Source organism: Aedes albopictus, chromosome 2 (assembly GCF_035046485.1).
Source record: "Aedes albopictus strain Foshan chromosome 2, AalbF5, whole genome shotgun sequence".
NCBI classification, from domain to species: Eukaryota; Metazoa; Arthropoda; class Insecta; order Diptera; family Culicidae; genus Aedes; species Aedes albopictus.
The window spans coordinates 201,619,285-201,633,351 of NC_085137.1; the positions used below are offsets into that span (position 1 = coordinate 201,619,285).

General features: G+C 36.5%; 1 protein-coding gene across 1 annotated transcript; it reads right to left on the bottom strand.

Moving 5' to 3' along the window:
- Positions 1 to 2,871: 2,871 nt before the first annotated feature.
- Positions 2,872 to 11,026, bottom strand: LOC134287870 (ornithine decarboxylase antizyme). Its single transcript, XM_062850997.1, is given in 4 exon segments — positions 2,872 to 4,760; positions 5,144 to 5,392; positions 5,394 to 5,520; positions 10,538 to 11,026. Coding segments are annotated over 4 exon segments (723 nt in total). The 5' UTR covers positions 10,594 to 11,026; the 3' UTR covers positions 2,872 to 4,469.
- Between the last annotated feature and the right edge of the window lie 3,041 nt (positions 11,027 to 14,067).

The following is a 14,067-nucleotide window of genomic DNA, read 5'->3' on the forward strand; positions in this document are numbered from 1 at the left end:
GAAACTCCTCCGGACTTTTTTCGAATATTTTCTTTTTGAATTTCACTGACAATTTCCCCAGGAATTCGTCCATGAGTGCCTCCGGGAATTCCTCCATGAACTCCTCCGGGAATTTCTTCAGGAATTCTTCCGGGATGTTCTATAGGAATTCCTCCAAGAATTTCTCTAGGAATTTCTCCGGGAATTTTTCCAGGAGTTTCTCCAGGAATATGTCCGAAAATTTTTTAAATAAAACTGTCGTTTTTTTTCAAGAAAATCCTCTGATAATTTCTCCAGGAATCTCTTCAGGAAATCTTCCGTGTTTGTTTTTCTCACAAAACCCTTGAGAAGTTCTCTCGGAATTCCTCGAGGACTCCCTCTACAAATACCTCCGGGAATTTCTCCAGGAATTCCTCCGAGAATATCTCCGGGAATTTCTCCAGGAAATCTTCCAGGAGTTGTTTTGGGAATTTCTTCTGGTAATCTTCCGAAAAATCCTCCAGAAAAAACTTTCAGGAATTCCTCCGGGAACTCTTCTGAAATTTCTCCGGGAGTTTTTAAAGGAAATCTTCGGGATTTGCTCAGGAAATCCTCTGGGAATTTCACCAAGTATTCCTCTCTGTGAATCCCTCTAGAATTTCCTCCAGGAATTCCTCAGGAAATGTCTATAGGAATTCTTCCGGTGAATTTTCCAGCAATTCCTCTGGAAAATTCTTCAGGGAATCCTCCTTCCTGGGGGATTCCCTAAACGAAATTCCTGGAAGAATCTCTGGAAGAATCCCCTGAGGGAATTCCTGGAGGAATCTCCGGGAGAATTCCTGGAGAAATACCCGAAAGAATTTGTGGAAATAATCCCGGAAAAAGTCCTGGAAAAATTACTGAAGGAATCACCGGAGGAATTGCTGATGGGAGTCTTAGAGGAATTCCCTTAGAAATTCCTGGTGGGAATCGTAAAAAATCCTAGTGGAATTCCAGGAAAAAAATTAAAAGGATTTCCTGAAGAAATTCTTAGTGGAATTTCTGGAGAAATTCCAGGGAGAATTTCCAGAGATATTCCAGGAGGAATTCCAGGAGAAATTTTCGGCGGAATTCCTGGAGAAAACAGAGGAATACTTGGAGAAATTCCCAGAGGAATTCCTGGAGAAAATCTCAGAGGGTTTTCTGAAAAAAAAGTCACGGAAGGCTTCCTAGAGAAATTCCCAGTGGAATTTTTTTGAAAAAAAAAAAAGAAATTTTCCTGAAGAAATTTCCGTAAGAATACCTGGAAAAACTTCTAGAGGATTTCCCGGACAATTTCTTGAAGAATTTTCCGAAGCAATTCCTGGCGGATTTCCTGATAAAATTCCCGAGGGAATTCCCGGAGTTATTCCTGGAGGAACTCCTAGAAAAATTCTCGGAGAAATTCAGCCTGGAGAAATTCTTGAAAGACTTCCTGAGGAAAATCCCAGAGCAATTCATGGAGTAATTCCCAGAGAAACTCATGGAGGTATTCCTGGGAAAATTCTCTGAGGAAATCCGGAGGAATTCCTGGAGAACTCCTGGAAAAATTCCCAGAAGAATTCCTAGGGAAATTACCGAAGGAATTCCTTAAGGAATCTCCGCAGGAGTTCCGGATATGGGCCCTAGAGGAAATCCTGGAGAAAAATCCGGAAGAATTTCCGAAGACATTTACAGAGGAATTCCTAGAGAAATTCCTGGAGAAATTCCTGGAAAAACTCCCGGAAGAGTTCCTGTAGAAATTCCCGGAGACATTCCCGAAAGAAAGAACGGAGCATATTGTGGGCTGACAAAATTTGTCTGCAGGGGGCAAGGACGGTGTAGCGTATAACCTAGTGAATAAATCACGAATCAAAGACTCAACTATCAGACAGATTTTAGCTTGCTGAAGAACTACTCAAGACGGCATCATTATATCTTATCAGGATTCTGAGATATAGGAGTTTGAAGATTTTTGACCCTGGCGCCACCTAGCGGACGATTCTCGAACCAAAGACGCCATTGCCAGATAGTTCTTAGCCTGCTGAACAACTTTGCTGAAAACGGCATGCTTGTACCTCATTAGAGTATCGAGATAAACGTGTTTGAATTTTTCAGACACAATGCGGTACCTAGCGGATAAATCCCAAACCAAAGACTTTACTATCAGATAGTTCTGAGCTTGCTGAAGAATTTTGCCGAAGACAGCATAATTCTATCTTATCAGGTTTCTGAGATATGAAGGTTTGAACATTTTTGACACTGGCGCCGCCTAGTGGCCGAATCGCGAACCAAAGTCGCCGTTGCCAGTTAGTTCTTAACCTGCTGAACAAATTCGCCGAAGACACTATATTTCTAACTCATCGGGATCTTGAGATATACGTTGCACAAAGTATGTGGCCAATTTTGGTACCCCAAGACAATCCGGAATAACTCCGGAACCATGTGGACCAGGCACCCATGTCCCCGGCATAATAAACTAGAAGAGTTTTTCGGGAAGTTGTGAAAATTTCATCAAAATCCATCGAAAAACAAAAAAGTTATGACCATTTTTGTGCTTTTCCGAAGGTGGAAAATGTACGTTGGCTGGATGAAGGTTAATCTCTGCGACTGGCCAAAACCGGTGTGCGTACTAGGGTATGTGTTCCATCAGTAATCTCACGCTCCCATATTCATCCTATTCGAAAACAAGCGATTACGGCACCGATTGATTCCGTTCTTTTTGTTTTCATGGGTGCTCACTTCTAACAAAAAATACAAAAATAAGAAACAAAACAAACAGCGTTTCATTCCTTTGTTTTCCATAGGATGAAAATGGGAGCCACATGCTTAATAAGGGAACCAATACCCTATTTGAATCTTCATGTTATCAAAAGGCTCATTTCGGATATAGATTAAGATACGCACATTTAAGTGTCCTGTTCAAGAAACCTAAAATAGTTATTTTATTCATTTTTCAATTCATGCTAGCAATTTTGATAAACACTGATAAATGGTAATAATAAAAATACGTAAAAGTCTGCACATTCATTGTTATTATACTACGTTATTATTCAATAATTCTCTGGCTGCTGCTGAAACCTCTGCCAGTGCCTAGGTCTCAACGGAATCCAAAGAGGTATCTTTGCGCAATAAAATAATATAATTTTAAGATGTAGAATCTAATCTTTCATCAATTAAAGTAACAAGTAATATGTATAAAAATTTAATGTTGATATAATAGTAATACAAAAATTATACCAAGAAATAATTATTTATTTGTTCCCACATAAAGTTAAAAATGTATCAACCAAAAAAATCAGTTTAACTTTTCTTTTCTCAAGTTCATTAGATGGAGAGCGATGATCTGATGTTGTGACCAATTTTTGTTTTTCAAAAAAACGAAAACCTCTCAGCTTTTCCGACAGTTATGTCGGCAGGACAAAGTCGAACTAAACGCTGCGTCCAATTACAATACCATCGGGTGCCGGGGCCTCTCTAATGCATATGGCCCCTTTGCTGTGCGACCCGTTTCTGTTTTGTTTGAAATTAGTATGTGGACAGTAAATAAAATATGTAAGTACAAGTAGTTGTGTATAGTGCACAATACGCTGTTTTGGCGGTTCCTTTAATTCGTTCTGGTGTGTGTTATCTATGCTTCCGTCTCCGTCTCATGACTTTTTCCTTCGTAAACAATCAAGTCTTGCCTCTTTGCTCTCCGCAATTTTTGTTTTCTGATTTGTTCGATAGTTCGAAGCGTGGCTTCTTCAAGAAGTTTCAATCGTTAAAACTCGCTCGTTAGCGAAGGAATCATTCACTTGATAGACACAAGTATCGATTTCACCACTTCATATTGTAAGATTTCCGCTTTTCTATGATGAACTTTAATGGTTCTATTTTGCGTTCAGTTTAAATTTCGTGTCTCCTCCTTCCTCTTCTGTATACCCTAGTTTAATATTTTTGTACCTTTTTTTGGGTCTTTTTTTGTAAAAACTGGAGATTTTTCTTCAAAAGATTTTCCACTTTTTTATTTTTTTTGTGATTTTTTAAAGTTTTATGATTTTTTTCTGGGGATTTTCTGTTTATTTAATGATAGAAGCATTTTACTTAAACAATTACAAATCGCAAGTTTCGACATCGGGAATAGTTAGGATTATGTTTGCTCTTATGTATTATCTTATAAATGTTAGTTCATTTTAATGCTGGTATTGTAATCTTTCGAAAAGAGAGATGTTTTCTGTTTTCTTTAACTTTATGGGTGTATGTTTTAGTTATGCTGTTGCTGTCGATGTAATTACGTGTATTCCGGTCTAATGCATATTGATCAAAACGAACCCACCAAGCGCACTGATTTGGTATGCGACGATCTGCCACCAATCGAAGCTCAGCAGCTCGCAGGTTCTTACTTCATTCCGTTCGATGTTATGAACGCTCCCTCGGATGGATGTTATTGTTGTTTCGAAGGGCGGCAATCGGCGAAGATTTGATTTTGATCAATACACACCCACCAGGCTTGGTCTGAGTTTTACTCTGGTTTACTCCTCGATGTTGTAGATCATGAAGAGATACTCGTTCTTCTGTTGCTCTTCAATGTGAGGCGGAGCCAGCGGTGACTTGGGGCTCACTGGTTGGAAACCGACAAATGAGAATGTACGCACCAAATTGGGGCGATCGAGGCGGTCCTTGCGGATGCAAAGAACCACGGCGTCACACTCAAGCTTTTCTTCGGCGAATTCCAGCAGTGAGATGAACGAATGCTTCGATGCCTCATGGGTCATAGTCGATGGTAGATTCACGTAAAGGATGTTATCCAACGGGTTGAAGACCTGGAAGAAATGGTTAGAAATATTGAATTACTCCTGACTTTATTTTCTGACGAGACATCTATTAACCCTAGTAGCATGTTGGGGTCCAAACAGGCACGGTAAACATGTACTACGCCATAACGTAACAGGAGAGTTAAACGGAAGCGGAATACATTTGTTTATGTGAAGAGGCCATTATAACGACTATCCTTCAAATCAGATAGAAACTTATCATTGTGTTTACTTATTTGCTGTGTACAATCTGATTTATTTTTAGCCACTTTAGTGCAATAGAAATCGAAATCGTAATTTCCTTCTTTAAAATCACGAGGGGACCCATTAGAAAGAGTGGTATGATCACAAAAACTACACGGTCTCCCGTATCACTAAAATCTTCCACTTACCGTTTCCCAGACGCTGTACTTCTGCGGCGTGACAAACAGCTTCAGCGAGATTTGCGTGGGCGTCGGCTGGGTCAGCACTTCCTGGATAACGGCGGCTTCATGTTGGTTCATGAACTCTACGGTCGACTCGGTGTCGTCATAATCGGTAAACTCAGACGAAGCGGTGGTTGTCGAATCGATGGATGTCTTGCGATTGTATTCTTTCAAGGGAGACGCCCTATCGTGGTCGGTGCGGGATTGTGGGACATCAGGACCACCACAGCGGTCCTACAGCCAACGAAACACAGTAGGAGTCGAAGCCTGCCGACGAGGAGGAGGAGCTAGAAGAGGAAGAAATCGTGCGCTTGGCGGCACGATTACTACTACTAATTGGCTCACTGGAAAGAAAGAAGAACAGGAAAATGGGATGTTTATTAGTTTACGATACTTGAGGTTGCTGCAGGAAACGGTTGATATTTCAGTTCTTCAAAAATTTATATAAACATGTGATATGATCGGTGCATAACTTTGACAGTAGTATCCAATGGATCGGCAATTTTGTTTGTACAGCAAATTCTTGGAGTCTTCCATTTCGAGCTTTCCCATGGAATCATGTTCATTTATATTTGTATAGAAACAAGGGGTAGAAAGATGCTGTTTTGGTTTTCATTGTTCTTCTTTTCAGAGTCTCCATTGTTAGAGAGCCTGCTTCTTAGCTTAGTGACACAGTTATTAACTGAAGGCAATTGCTAGAAGATTTATCGGCAAGTTCTTGGAAGATTTTATGCCGAATAATTTGTTAGATTTCTTGGAGAGTTTGCTTTGAAATATTTGACTATATTCCTGAACACTTCTGAAATAAATTTCAGGTGAAAAGTTTCGACAATTTTGAATTTCATTTATTTTTTATTTCGTAAATTTAAACGTTTATTCAGGGTGACCACCCGAGCAAAGTCTGACAGCAAATTGAAAACAAATTTTGATGTTGTGATATTGCAAATTATGATAACTCGGGTTGTTGTCATTTTGGTCGTTTTAACGGTTAAAACATCAAAAATGAGAGCAGAAAAATGTTCCCGTAGCAGCAAGTTGATAACAATTCCTGCTATCAGTGATAGCAAATTGATAACTGTTTTTGCTATCAGCACAAAAAAATGGAAATATCGTTAAATATTGGGGTTTTTTGATTGATATGAAAACTCCAATGCAATAAGATAACTACACTAATGGTATATTCTAAGGGTTATTATACAATGTTGCCCAGAAGTTTTGAAATAGAATGAAAACTTGATAATAATAGTTTGAAGTGACAGCAAAACGAAATCAAAATTTGAAATCAAATTTAGTCAAGACAAACTGATGTCAAAATGTGATATCAATTTGCTGCTGAATACAAATCGAGTTTTCGATTTGCTATCATTTTGTTGTTAGACTTTGCTTGGGCACCCAGTCGGGAATTTCGGAAAAACCGGGAAAAGCTCGGGTGAAATCACCGGGAAAAAGTCGGGAAAACCTCAGGAACTTCTGTTAGTCACCGGGAATTTGCAACATAGACTCTCGGATGACTTATAAAATTTATACAATAATTCTCTGGCGATGTTAAAAGCCTGGGTGAAGAATTTTCAACTAAAAAAATGTTTTTTAACTTCATTTGAAAGTGCAGTACGAGGATCCGTGGGATTAGGATATGCTGCCAACTATCGAACTAGATAACATAGTAAGTGAATATTGGCGTAAAGACCGTTCTTGGAAAATAATATCTTGTCGTCGAGGAATTACAATTGAAGTGAATCGTAGTGATGCTACCTAACATGACAATTTGAACAATCAAAAAGATATCATAGAAAACATTCTGGTGGAAAGACTTGTTGATTAAAATGACACTTCGGCATTTCAGGACAGCATCAAGCATCCGTTGAAATTTAAGCGACAACTGAAAGTAATTCTAGAAGATGTGCTTCAGGGAACTGCTTCTAGATTTTTAGAATTGAGCGATGAGCGGGAGCCTTAAGGCGAAACTGGAAGCATTTTCTCATTTTTTCGGTTTTTGATTTTTTATTAAATAACGAAGCAATATTTTCAAAATCGGTTTTCGTGCACATGTAGAGTATGGATCAAGGTATCTTCTGAATTTTTTTGAGGTGGAAAATGTTTTCCATTTTTGCAGAAACCATTTTTTTGTGATATTTTGTTCAAAAATGGTTTCTGCAAAAACGAAAAACATTTTCCACTACTAAAAAAAATCAGAAGATACCTTGATCTATACTCTACATGTGCACGAAAACCGATTTTGAAAATATTGCTTCGTTATTTAATAAAAAATTAAAAACCAAAAAGTGAGGAAATGCTTCCAGTTTCGCCTTAAATAAACAAAAAAAAAATAACTTCTGTCTAAAAAAATCTTGGGGAATTCCTGCACGAAGTCCTGGTACAATCCCTAGGAGAATATTTGATATAGATTTTGAAAGTCTTTGAAAAATTCTGATAGGATTCTGATGAAAATTGTGATTGATTTCTTGACTGAACTGCTTCAAGGAGTTTTTTTATGTAATGCCAGAACGAATTTAACCTTCTTGCTGCATTACGTTTGGCAGCAGCTCGCTGATGTAGTGTACGGTTTGGGTCAAAAATGACCCTAATGCCAAAGGAGGATTAAATTAAAACCTATGAAAATTTGGATGAGTAATTTTGGTGAAATGTTTTAAACCTTCCGACAATTTAGAAATATTTAGAAAAAACACATTTGAAATAATATATAAAGGGATTCTTTGAGTTATAACTGCAAGAACTTTTTTTCTTAGTTTCCGGTGGAATTCCTCAAGCCACGCCCTGTCCGGTGTTCTAGATTACTTTAATTTTTTGTTTTTTGATAAATTTTCTTCTGTTTTCCTAAAAGGGATTTCCCGTCAATTCATTCCGGCTTTCTAACATTTGTTTTCACCAGTTCAACGGAAAATCCCTTTTAGTGAAGCCTTCGCATAAATTCCTTGTGAATGTCCTGGTTGAACTCATGAGGAAATTCTGTAAAATTCAGAGAATGTGTTTCTAGTTAAACTACCAATTGAAATTCTTTGGGCAATTCCGGCGAGTCTTCAAAAGCATCTGGAACAATATAGTGGTATTATTCATAGAAGAATTTCTAAATAATTGATCGACCACTACTGTAATTTCAGGTAATAACCTTTTTCAAAACAAAATCTTCAAGGAATTCCTGGATAAAATCCTGACATATTAAATAATGCAATCAAAAACGAAATCTTTGAAAATCGCTGATGAAACAACCGAATAGTAGACGAATACCAGACAGAATCTAGGATTTTTTTTTGATCTCATGCATTTCTGCTAGAAATTACAATTTCAGTCATAGAAATTTGCCTGACAGTACCCATTTACTCTACCATAAATCTGAGTTAAGAACGACCATCAAAAATTCTTCTCGGATTTCACCAGAAGTTATCAGAGATTTCTCTAGCAATTGCTTCCAAAATTCTTTCACGAGTAATCTTTCCAGATATTCTGCCATCTAGCATGCCTTTTTTTTTAGCATTCTGATATTGCCCATTTGTTTCGCAATTCACCAACAATATTTTGGAAGATACTGTTGGAATATGACCGAGAGAAGCATCTATTACTTTTGTAGGAATATCCCATAGGGTCGTACAACAAATCCTATAAACATAGTTTTCTCTAGGAATTCCGTCAGTTTTTGTCGGTTTTTTTAACATAGGATACGAGATCAAACAACTCACGACCTAGCAACATATTTAGTGAAGTAGTTCTAAACTTTTATTTTCAGGTTCGTCTGAATACTATAATGAAGCTAAAATTTTAAAACTATTCATTCATATAACTTTTCCTTAGAAGGTTACAATTAATTACACTGTAAACAATTACAGTTTAAAATCGGGAAAATTTTCGAAAAGCTACCGGGAAAATCGGGAAAAACTCGGGAATTTTGTTTGCCCTTCTGAGTGGCCACCCTGGTTTATGCTAGTTTTTCACATGGTCAGATAGCTGTAACTTTTTGAAAAGTGCATCAAAAAACCTAAAATATTTACTGTAAGTTGATCAACTAGTTGTGTATCAATGGTCCAAATTCGGGAAAGATCGGGCTATTCTAAATGAAGTTAGACATATTCTATAAAAAGATATAATTATCCAATAGCCAATTTTAATATGCTTCCCTTTACCCAATAGTCTATTTTTAATATGCTTCCCTTTACTTCAATTTATTGCCGATTACTTCCTTTCAAAATAATTCATATTGAAGTCAATTAGAGAGAATTCAAATAAATTATAATTAACATTTCGAATTTTAAAAGCGATGTTGAATTTTTTGGTAATTTGGTTGTATCAGAAAAATAATCTAAACGCTATAATTTTCTTCCGTGTTTACAATTTTAGGTCATGTCGAAAGTTTTTTAAAGCTAATCATATAAGTCATGAATGCTCAAAATTTCATTGCATTTGGTTCATTGAATCCGGAGATACAGTTCAAAGTTGGATATCTTATAGTTATGACTTCTTTCTAGAATCTTAAAAAAACTAGTTGATTACAGTAAAAATTTAGGTTTTTTGGTGCACTTTTCGAAATGTTACAACTGTTTGACTATTTTTTTGAAAAGTGAAAATTCTGCCTGTCCCAATCATTTTGTCTATCCCATGTAGATATTGCTCTCGGTTGAAGCAATATTTATTCCAATTATTTATTGCATCAGCTGCAAAGGCTTGGGTATTCAGCATGACCATGCTAAGGTGGCTGTTGGAGCAAATCTGAGCCCGGATTCGGATTCAGCGGCCCAAAAATCATTCGGAGACACATAAGTTTGCTCTTGAGACAAAAAAATGTTGCGCTGTGTAATTTATCCCATAATTTGTTTTAGGAACTACGCTAGTGGTTGTTCAGAAACTAGTTAAAGTATTTGTTAAGAACTTTGAACAGTATGTTCTTAATGAATTTCGCTACCAATGTCACTACCCAAAAAATTAAGAAACTTAACGAATTTAAAGTATTTTTACGCTGATATTAAATCAATTTTGCTGATGTTTTTTTCTGAGCAGAATGCAGTAGAATTTTGACGAAAGTTCAGCTACCTATTTGTTTTGCTAGAACCATTTGATGAGTAAATCTTATCATCAAATTCTGCCGTTATTTGTTTTTTGAGATAAAGAAATGGCATGATTTTTGAAGCTGAACAACTCGCGTTTTCTCATGAATACTTTTTCAAACCTAAGTAAATCTAAATATTTACTTCGGTGTTATGTTCCAAGTCATCAACCATATCATAATCTATATAAATATATATAAAGTGACTATATCACTTGATATATATCTATATATCTATATAAATATATATAAAGTGACTTTTTTTACTTTTCCAAGCACAAGTCTTTTTTTTTATTGTGTAAACTCACCTCCTGATCTGCAGTTCCATTATGTTCGAAATCTCTGAGGCCACAAATTTCATCATTTGGAATTAATTTGTTGACAATTGTTGCTATTTTTTTGAATTTTGAACAGAAGAATTGCTTTTCTGTCTTTTGTTGGAATAAATGCTTATAATCACTTTATTAATTAACTAATTTGTACTTTCAGGTGAACTGCTGTGGGTGCTTTTCACTAAATCTTGCGACCTGGAATTTCCTCTATTGTTCACACGATATCAATATTTGGTAGTTCTCAAAATAACACCGTCACTGTTAACCGATTTTCACGCAGCACGCAGTGTCGATTCGTGGTCAGCTGATTCGAATATTTTCACTCGATTTTTATTTTTTTTTCTATATCACTTTCAAGCTGACTCTTATTCACGCGCGAAGCTGATTCTTCTTTTCAATATCTGAAGACTACGAGAACGTGTCCACTATCGCAAGAGTGTACATTTTCGCGGATGGAATCCGACTGAAACCAATTTTCGAGCAGAGACCGGATCGGTACCACCGACCGGCTCTAATATGTGATGATAGGGTAAATATACATTGCTTGGCTGCTATAGCTATAGTAGTCGTAGTAGGACAGCAACAACAACAGCAGAAGAGCAGAAGTCTCGCGAATCGTACACGACACGACAATCGTTGTGGGGCGTCACGGAAACAAAACATTTTGCTCGAGTCGGTGTTTTTTTGTGATGGTGGACTGCTTGGCTTCGCTGATCTATCGCGCGGCAAATCGTTACGCCAGCCGTCGTTCCTACAACCCCCTTCAGTGGGCATGTCGCGGTTCTATTATTGGTACATATTGAGATGCGGTTGATTTTTATTTTCAAATAGAATCATCAGTTGAAATTAAATTGGCAAGCACAGGTGTAAGAAATGATTTGTAGAACAGTTGGGAAATACTGTTACGTTACGTTGATAATCTACATAATTGTACATATTTATTAGACCTGTTCACTTTTTTTGACCAACCCGTGTCACATCAAATTATCAATCCACATGCAAAAACAAGGCTTCAGTCCAAAATTGAGCCAAATTGATAAAGGTTTAGAGGTGTATCAAATCGATTTTGTGTTTTTCGAGCATGTTCACGAAAATGTACTTCAATATCCAGAAAATTGCACCAAAAAGGTACCGAAAATACCGTTAAAATATAGTTAGAACAATACTCTACAACTTTGCCGAAGACACTACGGTGTTTAAATTGCGTATTTCAAAGTTATTCAACAATTTTCGTTAAAAAATCACCAAAAAATACAATATTTTTACGATACTTCATGTAAAAGTCATGTAATTTTACATTGTTTTAGGTGACTAATTATATGAGCTATTGCTCCTATGTGTTACAAACATTTCGTCCATATATCATTTTAGTGAAGAAATTCGTTTTCATTGACTAATTATCAAAAGTTTGTCACGTTGAGACTAAAAATTGTACAGAGTTGCCAGCATAAAATAAAACAAAGTTACCCATAATTTAAACGTCATTACACTTCTTTGTCTCATCTGCATCAGTTTAAATTTGGTGCAGTTGGTTGAGCATGAGATTGTGGATTCGAAGATTCAAGGTTCGAGTCCTGGAATAGCATTTTTTGCGTCTCGATCCTGCTATAAGTTGATGAAACTACGCACTGCATCTCATTGCAATTTGGCATCATAGCATTGTTTCGGAACCGTAGAGTGCATAGTAAGAATGAAGTTTCCCTTCATCGTGTAGTTGTGCTGATTTGTGGGTAGATAGATAACAAGTAAGCTCCACCCATAGTTGTCTGTAAAATGTTGCAACCAGAAGCAGTTCCATCATCGTATTGAATTGTTTTAGCTAAATTGATCATTATCAAACAGATGCCCAATATTTCGCCCAGCTGATATCGTCGACACGATTTATTGTCAACAAGTATAAACTAAATATCTAGCTAGTCATCAAATGGGCTTAATTGACAAATCCCGATCATTATTCTTTGGTAGATTGCGTGTAAGTCATGGCAGATTCATCATCCTAACTGCTACAAAGAAAAAAAAAGTTTATCATGTATTTTGAGCTTGAACCTGGGACCTTCTGATCAGCAAGCTCGAGCCTTACCATCTGCACCATTTCTGATACTTAAATCAAAAGATATTAGAATACGATGGCATGACGTCTTAATCATGGGTAACTTTGTTTTAATTCGTGCTGGTAACTCTGTGCGATTTTTAGTATCAACGTGACATACTTTTGATAATTAGTCAATGAAAACGAATTCCTACACAAAAAAGATGTATGGACGAAATGTTCGTTACACAAAGGAGTAATCGCTAATTAATTTAGTCACTTCAAACAATGTAAAATTACATGACTTTTATATGTAAAATCGTAAAAATATCGTGTTTTTTCGTGAATTTTTAACTAAAATTGTTGAATAACTTCGAAATACGCAATTTAAACACCATAGTGGCTTCGGCAAAGTTGTAGAGTATTGTTCTAACTATATCCTAACGGTATCTCCGGCATCTTTTCGGAGCAATTTTGTGAATTTCTGAGTAAATTTCTGTGAAAACGGCTAAAAAAACACAAAATTGATTTGATACACCTTTAAATGTTCATCAATTTGGCTCAATTTTGGACTGAAGACTTGGTTTTACATGTGGATTGATAATTTGATGTGTCTCGGAGAATCGGAGAAAAAAAGTTTCAAAGTGAACAGGTCTAATATTTATGCTTCATCTTATCCACGACGACGGCCAGGACTGGGAAGTTCGTGTATGGTAGAACGGTACGTTTTAAAATACACATAATTAAGAACAAAAAAAAGAACGATACATTCAGGACTTCAGAGCGTTATAGGTCTACAATAACACTACAATATGTTCTTCAATTCCTTATGTCTCAAAATAAATCTTTGAATATTAACATTAAATTCTAGAGCCAAAACTTAAATAGAGAGGTGAACCAGCGTCTGGCTGAAAGCCTCTTTAATAAAGAAAAAAAAACTTAAATAATAAACAAAACTAATTTGTAGACCAAGTTGTTTTGTGGCGTAGTGGTCGTGCGGCTAGTGTCACCAAGCATTTAGTCGCACAAGTGCCTATTGCTGTTTGCTAGCAATAAACAAAACATGGAATTGTGAGTCTCCTCTATTTGACTATGGGGTCGTATGAATAGAAAGTAGTAAATTGAGTTGACTATATTTTTGATAGTTAATACTTGTGGAACATGTTAGTGTGAATAAACATTTGTTTACCACACTACGACTTTCAAACATACTATGCACTACAATGCATTGTATTAATAAAAAGAGTATTTACTACAAGTTTTGGACAGCTAGCTGTAAAAGCTACTTTTCTAATGTTGGGATTCCGATACAAATCCTACGGAAAACGGGAAATTACGATACATGTTAACTACATATTTGGAATGAACACGAGTGGTACCGATTATCCTGCTTATTCCGATGGGTATAAAAACTCTGAAGGAGATCTGTGTTCTTAACAACTTTTCAGAGATTAGGAACTCCTATTGGGATTTAGGA